Below are 16614 nucleotides of genomic sequence, written 5' to 3' on the forward strand. Positions count from 1 at the left end.
GCTTCCCACCTCCCTCCTCCACTGCAGCACACCAAGGTCTTGAGGCATGAAAGGATGGGAGGTAATGTCTCAGAAGCTGTGTCGCATTAACACTCACAGGCTTCCATAGACCATGTGTTGTTTTCCATCCAACAGAAAAAAAGGAGTGACAGTTTTACTTTCCAAGACTGCCTGTGATGCTCCAGAGGAGAAGGAAGATCTTCCCTCAATCCTTTCTCCTGGGTTGATCATTTTTTGAGGTCTCAGAGCAGCAATGCACTGTATGTAGGACATGTACTGCACTAGTGGAGTGAAAGGGCAAGGCCAAGCCATGTCTGTTGCACTTACAGAGAGTTCCTACAGCAGTCAGAGCAAACATGTCTCAGAGTGCCCCTCTGGCCAGGCCCTTGCTAGCAGGGTTTGCTGGAGCAAGCTGTGTAAGTGGTTCTGTTAGTGGCCCTCAGGAGGTGAAGTTAATCAGACAGGGACTGGGGCTGGGAGGGAATTAGAAAGATATTTGAGCCAGAGAGAGGAGGAGGGGGAGATAATCCAGCTGCAGAATCCAGCCTGGGAGTAAAAAGATTTTTGAGCACCCAAAGGGGCATCCAGTGCTGGGGAGCTTGCTTGTCCCTCTGCTCATTCTACACAGCCTCCATTCTATCTGTCTCCTGGATTTATTTCCTAGCTGTAATTCTGCTAGTATTTTTATGGGTTTGTTTTTTCTGTTTTATTAACAGAGCAGCTGCACTTTTACCACAGGCAGCATGACGCTGGGCTTTCTGCTGAAAGCTGCCACATCACGATGATGTGTTTTACCCAGCAGAGCTCACCAGGCAAGGTTCCCGGCACAGCAGAAGTCACCAGGGAAGTTCCTCAGAGCAGAAATCACCCCTCAGCCCATCCTCAGTCACTGGCCTAGTATTTCATCATTGCTATTTCTTGCTTCTGTTTTGTGCTGGCTTCTCTATTCTTCTAAGATCAAAGTCATATTTTTATTAGCAGTAAAAAAATAGGGGCCTGTATCTGTTTGATCATATTCAGAAAGATACCCAGCAGGGCTAGCTTACTCTGTTGGATCTGTCACAAACTCACTGTGCTAATGGCTTGCTTAGGTAAAATAAGATCAAAAGGTGGAAAAAGTTCCAAGTTTTCTGTGCTCTTGTCAGGTGGCTCCATCTTGGGGTTACTTGCCAGCACATCAGCTGCAGAGGAGGGAGCAGCCAGAAGGAGACACACAGGAAAAAGAAACTTGCAGGCAGGAGCAGAATTTCCTGATTGGAATCACAGCTGAGCCACCTGGTCTAGTGGGAGGGGTGCCTGCCCATGACAGAGGGGGTGGAACTGAATGATCTTTGAGGTCCCTTCCAACCCAAACAATTCTGTGATTCTGTGATGTTAATGGAAAAGGAGACCCTTTGCAGGGGAGAGATGCAAGGGGGGACAGATGCAAGGGTGGTATGTGAATGTTGAATGTACCTCTGGTACAAACAAAGATAGCAAGTGAGGCAGGCTGTGGCAAGGTATCTTTTGATGTACCTGCATCTAGGCTTGCTCTGTGGTGGCAGGTTGAAAAAGGAAGGTGTAGCTTGGAAAGCACAAGGGGAAAGTCATCATGGCATGGCCCAGTCCCAAATCCTGGGTTTGTTTTCCTTTTTTAGCATTGTGCACCACAGAAAGTAGGAGCAGCTATAATAGCATTTTAAGTCTTTCATGTATGTCAAAGTGTGTCTGGCTGGCAGAGTGAATCATAGAAAAGAAATATACTCAGGGTTTGAGAGGATAAAAAAACACATCCATGTATTTCAGAGAGCAACTCCGAGCCTGTGCTTTGTCTCTCCAATAAATCTGCTACTGGATGTAGTCTGGGACAGTGGAAAGAGGAGATCTGCACTGCTTGATCTAGAGCCTCTGTGTCTGCAGCTGGCTTAACCAAGGGGATTGATGTTCTGCTTTCCCATACTTAGGCAGCAATTCTTGAGCCTCTTTACAGGAGAAATGTTCCAGCAAGTGCCAAAATCATTTAACACTCACTGCTTGTGCTGCAAGGCTGCTGGAGTTTGCTCGTAATAACGGAGGTAGTGAGAGGTCCTGGCAGGGATTGGAGCTGGTGCTGTGGGGAGGCATGGCTGGCTGGTAGCTCTGTGGCTGGGCAGAGGAAGGGGCTTTCTTCCTCTGCAGGCTGCTCTAGTGGGTTTTCTGTCCCCTTTGGTCACATTGCTGAAGCAGATATTTGCCCTTAGGTCAGGAAATACTGTTCTTGTGTTCTTGGGCTGCTTGAGTGAGAGGCTGGTTCAGTCTCTGACCTCCAAATCGGTGCTGTGCTGGTGTGTAAGGACCCAGGAGCTGTTTGCATTGTTTGTGCTCAAACCCAGCTGATCTCTGAGCCCAGGGCAGGTGGGCATGTAGGAGTGTTTCTCCCAGAGGATCCCCATTGCTCTGACCCATCCCTAACACACAGGAGGGCTGATCAGACAGGGCATGAGCTGCTGCAGGCAGGAGTTGTGTGTGCTCTCCACTGCCCACGTGTGCAAACCCAGCCATGGTCGTGGTGCAGTCATTTTCTCTGCAACAAATCAGCTGGACACCTCTTCTGAGAGAGGAGTAGGTGACACTGGGGTGGTTTGCCAGGACCATGCCTTTTTTTCATTTGCCACTCACAAAGGATGAATGTGGCTGGAGAGTGGGTGGCCAATGTGGATTCATCAGGGCCTGTAAAGCATGGACCAGGGGAAAGGCAACAAATCAAGCAGCCACAAGGAAGGAATTGTACAGGCAGCAGGAAAACAGTGGGTGTGTGCACAATGATCTGCATATGGTCAGACTGTAGGGGTATCCCTGGAAGCATGCATGGTGGCTATCAGGAACCAAAGCACAAGAAGCTCTTTCTGGTAAAAAGTACTAAATTTCTCTGAAACAACCAGAAAAGGCCCTGTTAGATGGCTGGGAACAGTTTCCTGAGACTGCAAATTAAAACTGGTTGTGTATGTGAGCAGTGAAAAGCCAGCAGTGTTCAGCTGTTCGCAGAGCAGCCACATCTGCTCAGGAGAGTTTGCAATTAAAACCCCAAATGCAGGGGCTGTGAGTCACCCCACCTGTGGCCCTCTCTTGTAGCAGGGAAATCACCATCAGCAGAGGGACAACCTGATACATTTTCCTAATGCAAAATAGCCTGGTTTTTTCTTTCTAGTCTCATGCCCATTGCTGGCCCTCTGGTCTCTCTCTTGAGACCAGTGCTTGGCTGCTCTGGCCTCCTCCCCACACCTTCCCTCCCACACTGTTGGTGTTGTAACTGGTTTTCTGGCTGTGAAAGCAGCAATGACGAGAGTTGCTCATTTGGTTGGTTTAGATTTTTCCTAAATCACCTGGTGCTGAGGAGTAATGAAATATTTATTGCATGTTACAAAACCAAACCCAGAGCAACAGCACAGTGAGCAGTTACATATTCCTCCTTTCCTCCCTGCAGTGGTCCCTGAGCAGCAGGTGCCCTAAGAAGGAAAAGCTCAGTGCTGCTCATGTTTTTCTGCTGCTGGACTTTCTGGACAAAAGGCAGAGGTGCTTCCCCTGGGAATTACCTGCATTTCTACCTCTGGGAATTACCTGCAGTCTGTGCCCTGGGAATTACCTGCATTTCTACCTCTGGGAATTACCTGCAGTCCTCAGCTGAAATGATTCCTCTGGGACAGGGGTGATGCTGATAGGCTGAGCCATTAGAGACCAGTGTGCAGTGCTGTGATGCCCCCTCATGTCCTGCCTGCAGGAAAGACCCCTCAGTGGGATGTGCAGTGTGCAAGGGCTCTGTGAGGCATCAGTGCACTGAAACGTTCAGTCCTTGATCAGAGGTGTTCACATGTGGCAGTGAAGGAGGTCACTTCTCAACCACACTGCCTTTCACTTGGAAACATCCTTCCACAGAGCCCAAATCTGATTGATTTCAACAGCTTCACATTGATGGACAGGGCTTTATTAGCAGGTTTGAGTATCTGTACAGGTGTGAACATGTTATGCTGCAGCTTGCTACTTACTGACAGATTCAGCAATCTGCAGTCTAGGATGGCCCTTCCTTCCAAATCTTCTGTTGGTTATGGGTAGCTGTAGCATAATGTAGGTTGCAGGAGAGTTCTAGAAGTCCCTGGCCCAATTTCCCTGTTCAAAGCAGGGCTCCCTCCCAAACCAGATAATTTTCATGCAGTCAGGCTGTGGAAATTTGCAAGGCTGGAGATGCTACAGTGTCCCTGAGCCCGTTTTGGTGTTGTACTTGTTCCTGCATGCTCAGACTCAGCAAAGCATTCTGGAGAGAAGATGGCTTAGTGGGGCACATTGCTGTGTATAACTTTGTTCAGGGAAGTTTTCTCTGGCAAACAGCTCCTCTTTGCAGTGCTTGTGCTTCCCCAGTGTAGGTGGAGGCTGGAGATGATGTGCAGAGATGGTGCCAGCTGTTCACTGGCTGGAACACTTTGGAGAAGGTGCCATGGCTCCCTGCATTCACGTTTGCACTTGGCTCTGAGTCAGACTGAGTATGTGCAAAAATAACACAGAGCAAGAAAGCTGCTGGTGAATGTTTTTCCCAAAGATGCTGATGTCCTGTTTGCCGGGATTTGCATCAAGCAAATTCATTTGGTTGCCTCTGTGATTTGCTTGTGGCAGGTGGGTCTTTGGTCAGGTCTCTAAATTGTGCTGGGCATGTGGTTTTTCTTAACAAATTAAACCAAGAAGGTAGAAATCATGTGGGTCCCATGTCAAGTCACTGATGAGCTCTTCCCATAATGTAATCTGTTATGGGAAAGACATCTGCCAAACTTCTTTTAAAAAGCCATGCAATCCACAAGGGATGCCAGCCCAAAAGCTCCATGGGTGCCATGCCTGGTACCTGTGCCAGGAGTTCACTCCTCAGTTGATTACAGTTTTTAATATGCCTGTGTATATCTGGCAACTTAAATTCTCCCAGACAGGTAAAGGTCTGGGAAACACTGTGCATAAGCACATCACAGTATTAACTTGGGAGAGTTCTCTTGGGCCCAGAGTGCTGTGTTCTGTGATCCCTCTGGAATGCAGAAATGACTATTTGTTTTTTAATGGCTCATGTGTGGGAAGCAGTTGTAGGGGACATCATGGAGGTTTGGAAAAGTGAGGGAAGGTAAACAGAATAAACCTCTTCAATCCACCAGTTCTGTTTACTCCCAGCCCTCCTGTGTGATGGCACTTGGATTTGTTTGCACGGGAGGCAGCGAGGCTGTGCCCCCAACATCCACACCCCTGCTGGGCTTGCAGCCTAACAGGGTCTCACCTCGTGCCACAGCTGGTGTGAAGGCTGTGATGTTGTACTGATGTCCTTCCAAGTGGAAATAATTCTGCTGTTCTCTGCTATTTGTGAGCACCCTATGGAAGGTAACTGAGTGGCCTTACTGGATCTGCAGAAGCTGTTGGCTTGCTTTATGTGGATTTCTAGCTTATCAATGGTGCCTCTAATTACAGGAGATAAAATAACACCCTGCCTTTAAAGCACTTAAGCTTCCAGTTGAGTATTCAGGGCACGTGCTCTTTTAAGTCTGTGGCTGAGTTAGTGGCATCACTTGGCACTGCCTCAAGGCTCTGGAGAGTGATTCTGGTGCTGAGACTGCCCCTCTGCCTTGCTCCAGCCTTTGCTGGGAGGTGCAGCCTCCCAGCTGCCCCAGAAGTGCTTCTGGGATTTGGCAGCAATGCCTGTGGGGCCTGATGGGGAAGGAGAGAGGCATAAAATAGGAGGTGAATCGTGTTGGGCACATTTGGTTGACCTCCAGGTCTGGTTCCCTCTGCTCCCTCCCTTGTGGTGTGGCTTTCTGCACCAGGTGTTTGCTGCTGTGCTGCAGAAGCTAAGTTTAATATGAAAACAGTTAAATCGTGTCAGATTGACTGCCTCCTTGATAACATCCCTAACAGTGGCACAGCCAGGGATCAATATTCAAAGCAGGGCTCCCTCCCAAACCAGATAATTTTCATGCAGTCAGGCTGTGGAAATTTGCAAGGCTGGAGATGCTACAGTGTCCCTGAGCCCGTTTTGGTGTTGTACTTGTTCCTGCATGCTCAGACTCAGCAAAGCATTCTGGAGAGAAGATGGCTTAGTGGGGCACATTGCTGTGTATAACTTTGTTCAGGGAAGTTTTCTCTGGCAAACAGCTCCTCTTTGCAGTGCTTGTGCTTCCTTGGTGTAGGTGGAGGAGGCTGGAGATGATGTGCAGAGATGGTGCCAGCTGTTCACTGGCTGGAACACTTTGGAGAAGGTGCCATGGCTCCCTGCATTCACGTTTGCACTTGGCTCTGAGTCAGACTGAGTATGTGCAAAAATAACAGAGCAAGAAAGCTGCTGGTGAATGTTTGTCCCAAAGATGCTGATGTCCTGTTTGCCGGGATTTGCATCAAGCAAATTCATTTGGTTGCCTCTGTGATTTGCTTGTGGCAGGTGGGTCTTTGGTCAGGTCTCTAAATTGTGCTGGGCATGTGGTTTTTCTTAACAAATTAAACCAAGAAGGTAGAAATCATGTGGGTCCCATGTCAAGTCACTGATGAGCTCTTCCCATAATGTAATCTGTTATGGGAAAGACATCTGCCAAACTTCTTTTAAAAAGCCATGCAATCCACAAGGGATGCCAGCCCAAAAGCTCCATGGGTGCCATGCCTGGTACCTGTGCCAGGAGTTCACTCCTCAGTTGATTACAGTTTTTAATATGCCTGTGTATATCTGGCAACTTAAATTCTCCCAGACAGGTAAAGGTCTGGGAAACACTGTGCATAAGCACATCACAGTATTAACTTGGGAGAGTTCTCTTGGGCCCAGAGTGCTGTGTTCTGTGATCCCTCTGGAATGCAGAAATGACTATTTGTTTTTTAATGGCTCATGTGTGGGAAGCAGTTGTAGGGGACATCATGGAGGTTTGGAAAAGTGAGGGAAGGTAAACAGAATAAACCTCTTCAATCCACCAGTTCTGTTTACTCCCAGCCCTCCTGTGTGATGGCACTTGGATTTGTTTGCACGGGAGGCAGCGAGGCTGTGCCCCCAACATCCACACCCCTGCTGGGCTTGCAGCCTAACAGGGTCTCACCTCGTGCCACAGCTGGTGTGAAGGCTGTGATGTTGTACTGATGTCCTTCCAAGTGGAAATAATTCTGCTGTTCTCTGCTATTTGTGAGCACCCTATGGAAGGTAACTGAGTGGCCTTACTGGATCTGCAGAAGCTGTTGGCTTGCTTTATGTGGATTTCTAGCTTATCAATGGTGCCTCTAATTACAGGAGATAAAATAACACCCTGCCTTTAAAGCACTTAAGCTTCCAGTTGAGTATTCAGGGCACGTGCTCTTTTAAGTCTGTGGCTGAGTTAGTGGCATCACTTGGCACTGCCTCAAGGCTCTGGAGAGTGATTCTGGTGCTGAGACTGCCCCTCTGCCTTGCTCCAGCCTTTGCTGGGAGGTGCAGCCTCCCAGCTGCCCCAGAAGTGCTTCTGGGATTTGGCAGCAATGCCTGTGGGGCCTGATGGGGAAGGAGAGAGGCATAAAATAGGAGGTGAATCGTGTTGGGCACATTTGGTTGACCTCCAGGTCTGGTTCCCTCTGCTCCCTCCCTTGTGGTATGGCTTTCTGCACCAGGTGTTTGCTGCTGTGCTGCAGAAGCTAAGTTTAATATGAAAACAGTTAAATTGTGTCAGATTGACTGCCTCCTTGATAACATCCCTAACAGTGGCACAGCCAGGGATCAATACCCAGTGCTGTCTCCTGCTCTGGTGGGGGTGTCAGACTGAAGGTCCTGTTAGCTGAGGACTGGACTGTGCTGCAGCCAGGTGTGATCAGACAGGATCTCCTTTTCCCTGGATGGGGAAAATGCTGGCATACAGCTTGGCTGAGGAGGAGGCAACTGACACTCTCATAGAGACAAATCTGATGATTCATTTCCACAGCCCCCAGGAGCTTGCGTGTGAGCTGCGTATTGGGAATTTCTAGGAATTTCAAGGAGCATCATTCCTTCTGAAGGTAGCCCATTCAGTACTGAGGAAGGAGGATAGAATACTGCTGCTAGATGGCATTATAGGAATTGAACAAGCAAGGACTTTTGGAGGTTGTCCTAAGAAATAACCTGAACACAGAAATGTAATAAATATGCCACGCATGTTGTTAAAATCCCAAATGAAAAACCTCTTGGCTTAGAGTATCTGTGCTCTTAGTATGTCTTTCTGTGTGCCTCAGCATCCTGATTTCAAGGGTACCTGTAGCTTTTCTGTTTCTTTCCTTGTTTTTTTTATAGCATCTGTTGCCCTGTAATTTCTTCCTGACATTCACAATGCTTGCTGATACAAAACTGTCAATACATTTAATTAACATCTTACCTTTCACTTCTTTGAGATAATTAAATGATTAATAAAAACAGACCTAGCACTTTCCCACAGGTATCCTCGATCACTGCATTGTCTCTGGCTCCTCTTACCATTGACCCAGTTTTCAATTCCATCAGCTCAGATAGGTGTGGAGCCTGTTTTACATCTGACGTTGTGCGTGTTGCCCAAGGACTCCTGATGTCTAGGGTACTGTTGCAAACACCCCAAAGGGGTTTAGGTGCCTGACATGGCAGATAGGATCTAACTTATGATCCTAAGAGTCTGGCATTCTAAAAGCTATAAGCTTTTGGCAGTGCTTTTCCTCTGGGCTCATGGCTCGAAGCTGAGGTGGGTCAGGTTAAGGGATGGTCCTTACTGCAGCCCTGTGATGCTGAGCTTTGTTGCATGTGTCAGACCCTGTGAAGTCTAGGCTGGTGTTTTGGAGGTGGGAGTGACCCACCTTTGCAGCACCCTCAAAGTGGTGAAAGCTGTTCCATGTTTTCTAAAGCAGAGCACAGCAAGTCTCGCTTTGTCACTTTGATGAAAACGTCTCCATTAGCAGTAGGATAATCCCAGATTATCACATCAAACTGCTATTGCTCACAAACCCCCCTCAGCGTGGTGTTGAGGCATTAATTACCAGTGTTCATGATGTTCACTACTGCAGTCCCCAAACACCCCACACAGCACATCATGACTGTAGCTCCAGTGATATTTATCCCTGCATTTTCCAAGTGGTCCCTCTCCTGCTTTTTATCACTAGTGGTGTTTACCAGGTGTCATTATGCTCTAGTTGTTAGAATCTCTGCAGTTTTTTATACTTTATTCAAAGCCATTTAGAGACTTAGAACCATTAATTTTATCATTCTCTTCCATTCCACTGGCATACAAATGAGGAAAAAAGACACTTCTCTACACTTTATGGTCACCTGTTCTAATTCTTATTGCTCTCCTTTCCCTTTAAGTTTGAAGTTGCAATATACACTTATTGTTTGCTTCCTTCTGTCAAAATTAATTCTTATCCTTGAATGTGAGGTAACCCCATGGTAAACCAGCCCCAGCTACATTTCAATCCCTGCAGTTTTTCAGCATGAGTGCTGTCTACATCTTAAGATGTTAGGCTGGCATTGCTGATATATTACTTATGTGCCTGCTGTGACTTTGTCTGCATTGTAAGCTGAAGAGGTGGGTTTTTAGCTATGTCTGGTTTTTTACTGACAGATAAATTGGAAAAATAATGGCATGTTATCTTACAAGGCTGGAATAAACCTTGTAAACTTTCTATAGATGTCACTGTGACAGAATTAGAATTGTCCTGTAAGTTACACCAGCTGTGTGCTGGACAGGAAGTGTTTTGAGCAGCAAAGAGACAGCAGAGAAAGTCCTTGCTAGGAAAAGGAGAACAGGTTTGCTCTCATAGGATTTCAACATTAAATTCTTTCACCACTGGTTTTGACTGATGTTTTGTATATGAAAAACCAAAAGAAATGAACAAAATGAGCAAGGAGAAAAACAAAAACCAAACAAAACCCAACAGCTAGCTTGCAAGGCTTTCCATTTGGTATGAAATCTCAGCTTCTAAAGGGGAGAGGAGGCTGAGTGGGAAGGGGTTGCACCAAAACAGATTCTTGCAAGCACTCACACAGCAGCTTGCTTTTGAATTGAGTATACCTGAAGTAGTAAAAGTCTTATGGGCATTTTGTGGTGGCAGACTTGTTTAGAAATGATGCTTAGGCTGAATTCAGGTGCTTGTGATGCCTTAATGCATGTTATAACCACTCCAATAAGGTACTGCAGATCAATTACTGAGTTTTTCCCCTCGTACATAAACCTTTTTTGACAAATTTTCTTCTTTTGGCATGTTTTACAGATAAGTAAGCAGCAGCTCCAGACAATCAAAGATCGTTTCCAGGCCTTTCTCAATGGAGAAACCCAGATTGTGGCAGATGAAGCATTTATAAATGCTGTCCAGAGCTACTATGAGGTAAGGAGAGGCAATGCAATGCTCTTATGAATCCCTGCCCTCGTCCCTATTCACAGATGGGGTTGAATTCTGAACTAATGATTTGTCCATTATCACACAGTATGAAGCAAAGGCAGATGCAAAGTGGCTTCTGTCTGATGGCTGGTACATCACAATGTTTGGGAGGTTCAGGGTTTGAATGTAAACCATGGAACAACCATAGCAACCCCCATGCCATGGTGTTTGCTTATAGCTTGATTATGGGGAGACTGCCCTTCCTTTGAGCTGAAAAATAATTTCATTATACTTTTGAGCAGTGTGTTCTAAAACAGTGAAGATGGCAAAACCAGTAAAATCAATGTCATGTGCTGCATGTGAAAAATACCAAGAGAAATCTGGGCAGCACATTCAGTTCTTGCAGAAGCTTTTGCATTGTGTCCAACTGACTTTGGGATTTTCAGCCTGAGTCTTGTCTTTTCTCTTTGGCCTGACAAGTGCTGCAAAGCAAAGGAGGAGTGAGGAGGATGTGCATCTACAAAACTAGATGATACCAGAGAACATGAAACATTGTTCATAATTGTGCAAAAGAATAATTATGCATATCTGTCTTTTTGCACCTCTTTGTATGCAGCCCATAATGCTGCCTTTTATATCTCTGCTTAGAAGGAAAGAGTTTCTGGTTTTGAAGGAAATCAATGCTTTCATTTCTATCAGGAGTGTTGTTTATTTTTTTGCTAGCCTTTCTGCAATCCACTTCTCTTTCTCCCTAGAGCTGTCCTGTCATAGAAGGTGAAGATTTTGAATTGCCTACATAAAATTTTTCTCTAGAAGTGCAGTCTAAGAGGGGATGAAAATCAGATACTAAAACTGAAGAGAATTGTAACTCTATAGGATATGACAGCAGCTGCTTCTGTGTAAGGAAAGCACAAATTATCTCTGGATTAACTCTGTTGAACCAGTCTAGTAGTTCCTGCTACATCATTCTCTGTACAGGAAGGAAGCCAAGAGTCATTTACATCTTTTATCAGAAAAGAAATTGCCAAGGGATCATCACAGCTTCGCTGAACATGTGCTCTCAAAGAAAGTTTTCAAGATGGAGTGAGCCATGTTTTAGGATGCAAGAGCAGTATAATCTATTCAGATAAGATTATTGGGCAGGAAAAGGAAACTGCTTAAAACCAGGCAATATACACCCCTGTTTTACTGCTGGTCTGGCTGAGTGTTGTCAGCTCCAGAAGCCCTGTGCTGTATAAATGCCCCAAGTTATCAAACTGAAAAAGAGCAGTAGATTAGCAGTAGATGTACACAAGCCCATGTTCTCAAGTGGACCCTCCACTGGCTCTGTTCTGCTTAAAACAGGCCACATAAAGTGTAATGCATCACTCTGTGTCCTTTAGCACAACTTCATTTTTATTCTTTTTAGCTGTTGGTCTCCTTTAATTGATGGCTGTGTGCTTTCACCTTCTGTGCAGCTGAACCTTGCCTCTGTGGCTCTTCCTGGGCACCAGCTGCAGCGGCACAAGGAAAAGCCTTGCCACAGAAAGCCTCTGTCCCTCAGGGCCTGAGCAGTGTTCCCTGCTGAGAGTGTTCTCCCTTCTTCTCTGCAGAGAGATGTGCTCCCCTTGGTTAATCCATCGTGCAAATCACTCTGCTTATCTCAGCTTCTGCAAATCTCAGTTTTATTCAATTAACTGTCCTTCTGCTGAGTGCTATCTAGAAATCAACATCGACTGATTTATAAATCTGCAAGATGGCTTGGAAAACACACAGCTGAAACTGGTAATCTCTGTGCAGGACATGGCTGATGTTTCTAAAAGGTCCACTTATTAATGGTGCAAGATAAGTTCATTACCTGGGGATGACTGGTTTTTTGCAGAGAAAAAAAGATAAGGGTGACATTGTAGGTCAGAAATGCATTTGCTGTTGCCCTGAATGTGTTTGCATGGCCACATTTTGCTGTTAATTCTGGCTGTCAGGGTAAGCATGTGGTTGTCAGTCTCAGGCTAGTTCACAGGCTGCTATCAAATTAAAGAATTGAGTGATCTGCTGCTGCTCTGCAAAGCAGTGCTGTGCCTGCAGTAATGCTGCAGACCCGTGTGCACAGACAGGCCCAGCATACTCCAACACACTGCAGGGAAGCTTTTCTCAGCTCCTTTGACTTCTAATGAGTAAAGCTTTGTCTGTCACCAGCACATTTTGCAGCAATCACTTCAGCGCATATGATAGAAGTGCTTCATTAGCCCCATTTCCACTCTGCTGTGGGCAGACACAGACACAGTGGCACAGTGGGCTCATCTGTGGGTGTGGCAGGAGATGCCTGACCCAGCTCCTGGAGGTGTCAGTTTCCTTCTGCAAGATTTGCTGTGTGCGCCCATGCTAGGATTTTGTTCTAGGCAATACTTGGCTCCTGGAAACCCTACTAAGCTGTCCTACAGCCAGGCAATTCACCTGGTGTTTTCTACAGAAAACAGGACATAACACATTACTTGAAAGCACCTGCACACACCTGGGGCATTATCACTCATATTTAATCTCCACAAGGAAGTGAAGCACATACTGCTGTTGTTTCAGCATGGACTGAAGAGGTTGTTGGTGGCATTCTGCCTGTCTTGTCTGCAGGGAGTGAGAGCTCCCATGGTGGTATTGGAAGGAAATGGCTCAGCTCTTCCTCAGCATGATTTTTGGTCTGGTCCTTGGACAAAACCCACTACTACTGCCAAGAGATGCCTATGCCATCAAGCATCTGGGAACATGGAGTATGGTATTGCTGAATGGTATATAAAAAATAAATCTATCACGTCCTTAGGTCATCCTGAAGCTCTTTAATTATTGAGAGCTGACAGATACACCCCTGTGAGGGCACAGCTTCTTCCCAAACTGCTGTATTCATCAGCTCTCAGCATTATTAATAAAACAGCAGTTTTCTTACTGGATATTGTTTGCTCTTCTGTGTTCAGGGCTTGGGAGAGGAGAGCCAACACAAAATCCCTCTGACTCTCTAACCCTTCAGCTCTGTGTTGCTCTCAGGACATCTGTGGTCTGTGGGAGTCTGTCATGTTTTGACCCTTTTGCTGCTCTTGCAGTGGGAAGAACATCTTTATGAAACGTCCTCTCCCTCCCTTTCTCCTGCTGTCAGTGCCCTGCATCTCTGCAAAGGTTCAAGCCATGCTGGGCCATCTTGCATTTCCCATTCCTGTGTCAGCAGGGCAGACAGCAAGGATCTCCTCTGGTGTAGAAGAGTTAGGGTGTAAACCTGGTCCTTGCAGAGGTTTCCCAGGGGCCTGGCTACCAGAATAAATCTAGTGCAGTGCTGTTGGCTTCAGTAAGATGACTCTGCTCCCTCTAACAGGGCAGAACTTGGTTAGGTGAATGTTGTGCAAAAACTTCCTTATTAAAACATCAGATGGAACAAAATAAAATCCTGCTTTCCCAAAGGGGATTTATGTATCTGGTGAGGTGTGGCCATAACTTCACATCAAGTCCTAATTGCATCAAAATGTTTGATTGTAGTGGAGGTAAAGCAGAAACTTCACCTGATTTCATTACACTAACCAAAGTTCAGCTGAAACCTCTGGCAACATGTGGCAGTAGAGTGAAGAGTTGGAGAATGTCCTGGCGGTCAATAAGCAGCTCCCCAGCAGCGAAACCACCTTTTGTGGTACTTAAGGAGGATTTTTTTCAACTGCAACCATTTGAAACCCCCCTTTTCTTTGCAGGTGTTCCTGAAGAGCGACCGCGTTGCCAGGATGGTGCAGAGCGGGGGCTGCTCGGCAAACGACTCCCGGGAGGTCTTCAAGAAGCACATCGAGAAGAGAGTGCGCAGCCTGCCAGAGATCGATGGCCTCAGCAAGGAGACAGTCCTGAGCTCCTGGATGGCAAAGTTTGATGCTATTTACCGTGGGGAGGAGGATCCCCGCAAGCAACAGGCCAGGATGACAGCGAGTGCTGCCTCGGAGCTCATCCTCAGCAAGGAGCAGCTCTATGAGATGTTCCAGAACATTTTGGGGATCAAGAAGTTTGAGCATCAGCTTCTCTACAATGCGTGTCAGGTAACGTGGGAATGGAAGAGGGTTTTTGGGGAAGGCTTGCCATGCTATTATGAACTGGAAACTTTGTGTCTGATCAGATTCTTTTGGAGAGAACTTCTACCAGGAAAGTGAGGGTTGGTTTATGGTGGGACTTCTGCACTGCCAGTGTTGTTCTGGCTATCCAGGTGGGCCTCCTTCTCTTGCTCATCTTCTTGCTTGATTTCATAGGAGTGCTGAGATGGGAAAATTTTATTCCTCAGCTCTGTATCTGGTGAGCAGGTCTGTGAGGTGGTTAAGTGGGCTGTTTGCCTGTGGCTTGTTTGCCCATCCTGTGTCACATCACCAGTGTGAATGACAGAGGTTCTTACAGCCTGTGAGATCAGCAGTCAGATTCCAGGAGTCCCTGGGGTGGGTGGCTTACGCAGACTTGCCCAGTGAGGTTATACAGGTTCTCCCTAAGTAGAGGGAGCTCTGTGATCCCTGCCTGCCTGTGGTGGAAGGAAAAAGCATCCCAAAGCCCCATGACCTCAGGGTAGCCCTGCTTGCGCTTGAAAACCTTTCCCATTCCTCTCTTTCTACCCCAGAAGGGCTGGTTCTCCAGAGTTGAATAGCCAGGACTCTGCAGTGCTGCTTGTGTTTCCAGAGCTCTTGCTGAGGGCTGTCAGTGGCTATCCAGACTGCTGGTGACCCAGATTACAGTCCCCTGCTATTGGATATAAATATCACAGTGGGATAAAGGATGCCAGAGTCACTGAGAGAGTAAGGTGTGGAAAGTTTTTGGAGGAGGAGCAGACCACAGTCTTTTCCCTGTAATACAAGGCTTCAGCTTCTTATTGAAATGAATACATTTGAGACGAATTCTGTCTGTCTTCTGTCTAGACATTTCCAATTTTTTTTAAGACACAGAGAATTATGTTTGATCTGTTTTTACCCCTGTAAAGAGCCTTAGTTATCTTGCATTTGTTGTTCTTCATCTCAAACCTTAATGACAGAGTGGGGAGAGGATAATAAATGTCCCTGAGTAGTATGTCTTCACAGCAAAAACTGCAGTGGCCCTCATAAATTTTGTTTACACAGATTTTGTGCCTCCATCCTCTGTTGGAAGAATTCTTTAAAATCAAAACCGTAATGTTTTCAGTGATGTGTCAAGAACTGAGTCAGTTCTGCTGTGTTTTGGTTTATTTTTTAAGTCAAACCAACTCCAGCCCTGTGTCTGTCTGACCTGTGCTTTGCTAAGGACCAGGGTGGCCTTGCGTGAGCGTGTGTGTGATCCTTCCCTCCTGGTTTGTGCTTCCCACTGAGGCAGAAAACAGTGTTTGATCACAGCTGCCCTGCTTTGTGATCTCTGCTCGTTAGAATCTTTCTGGCTGACACCATGAACCCAGAGGCTGCTCCTTGCAAATTGCCCTGTTGCATCAAGCAGTCTTTTTCCTGCATGAGTCCAGGTTATAATCCTGGAGGATTTAATTCTGGGTCTTTTCTAATACTTGGAGGCAGTAAACCTGTAATTTAAGCTTTTACAGGAAGACATAATTTCTGATGAAAGCTAGAATTAGCATGGAAGCTACTCTGTTTTTAATACCTGGATAGTGAGGATTAGCTATGCAGAAGGGAAAGCCCTTTGTGCAATGCATTTATCAGAAAGCTGCAGGGTCAGCAGTCATTGAGCAGCTGGGTGTTTTCCTGGGATGCAGTGGTTAAAGTGCCCTGGTGCTGTGGGGTGGGATCCTGCCCCTTGGGGATCAGGTCACTGCTGCTCCTTCTGCAGAGCAGCCAGGGAAACCACAGGCTCTGCTCTGGGAACCCTTTTTTGATGCTACCTGTGGTCATGTCATCCAGGCTATACCAGCAGGGTCTTTGGAGCTCTCTGGCCAGCAGCAGATTCTTTGTACTTCTGTCTTGCCATGAAGCACAGAAATTGCTGTTGACCATTACTCTTTCTGCAGGGACTCATCCACTGCTTGCAGCCAGTCTGTTGGGGGTAGTTACGAGCTTCTCAGTGGTAATTTGGTATGGTATAAGCTACTCTTTTTTTTGACCTGTGCTTGTCTGCCATGCTTGGGAGGAATTGAAAAAAGCAGCTACTTCCCTGGCAGGCTGTCTGAATGCCATCACCCTCTCCAGTGTGGCAGCACTGTGCTGCTGTTCATGCACTTTATCAGTCAGTCACCTGTGATTAGAAAAGCAAAGCCCACTGTCTTCTGTGGAGGGGCTGGCTGGTCTGTGCTCTCCCTTGCCTTGGTGTGCAGGGTGAAATTGCCCAGAGGCTGTGCAAGGAGGCAAGGGGTGGCAAAGGGTGGCTTTG

At 46.6% G+C, this 16614-nt stretch overlaps 1 protein-coding gene across 15 annotated transcripts in view; it reads left to right on the plus strand.

Moving 5' to 3' along the window:
• Positions 1–10192: 10192 nt before the first annotated feature.
• The window catches only part of CADPS (calcium dependent secretion activator), a 163454-nt gene continuing 157032 nt past the window's right edge, over positions 10193–16614 (plus strand). For 12 of the 15 annotated variants that reach the window (XM_031056398.1, XM_031056399.1, XM_031056405.1 and 9 more), the window contains exons 1-2: positions 10193–10302; positions 13998–14330. In XM_031056398.1, the coding sequence (XP_030912258.1) occupies positions 14028–14330 (303 nt within the window). In that variant the 5' untranslated portion in view covers positions 10193–10302; positions 13998–14027. The remainder of the gene's footprint in view (positions 10303–13997; positions 14331–16614) is intronic. The other 3 variants (XM_031056412.1, XM_031056411.1, XM_031056413.1) reach the window with 1 other exon arrangement.

This window comes from Geospiza fortis, unplaced genomic scaffold (genome assembly GCF_000277835.1).
Source record: "Geospiza fortis unplaced genomic scaffold, GeoFor_1.0 scaffold70, whole genome shotgun sequence".
In the NCBI taxonomy this organism is placed as follows: Eukaryota; Metazoa; Chordata; class Aves; order Passeriformes; family Thraupidae; genus Geospiza; species Geospiza fortis.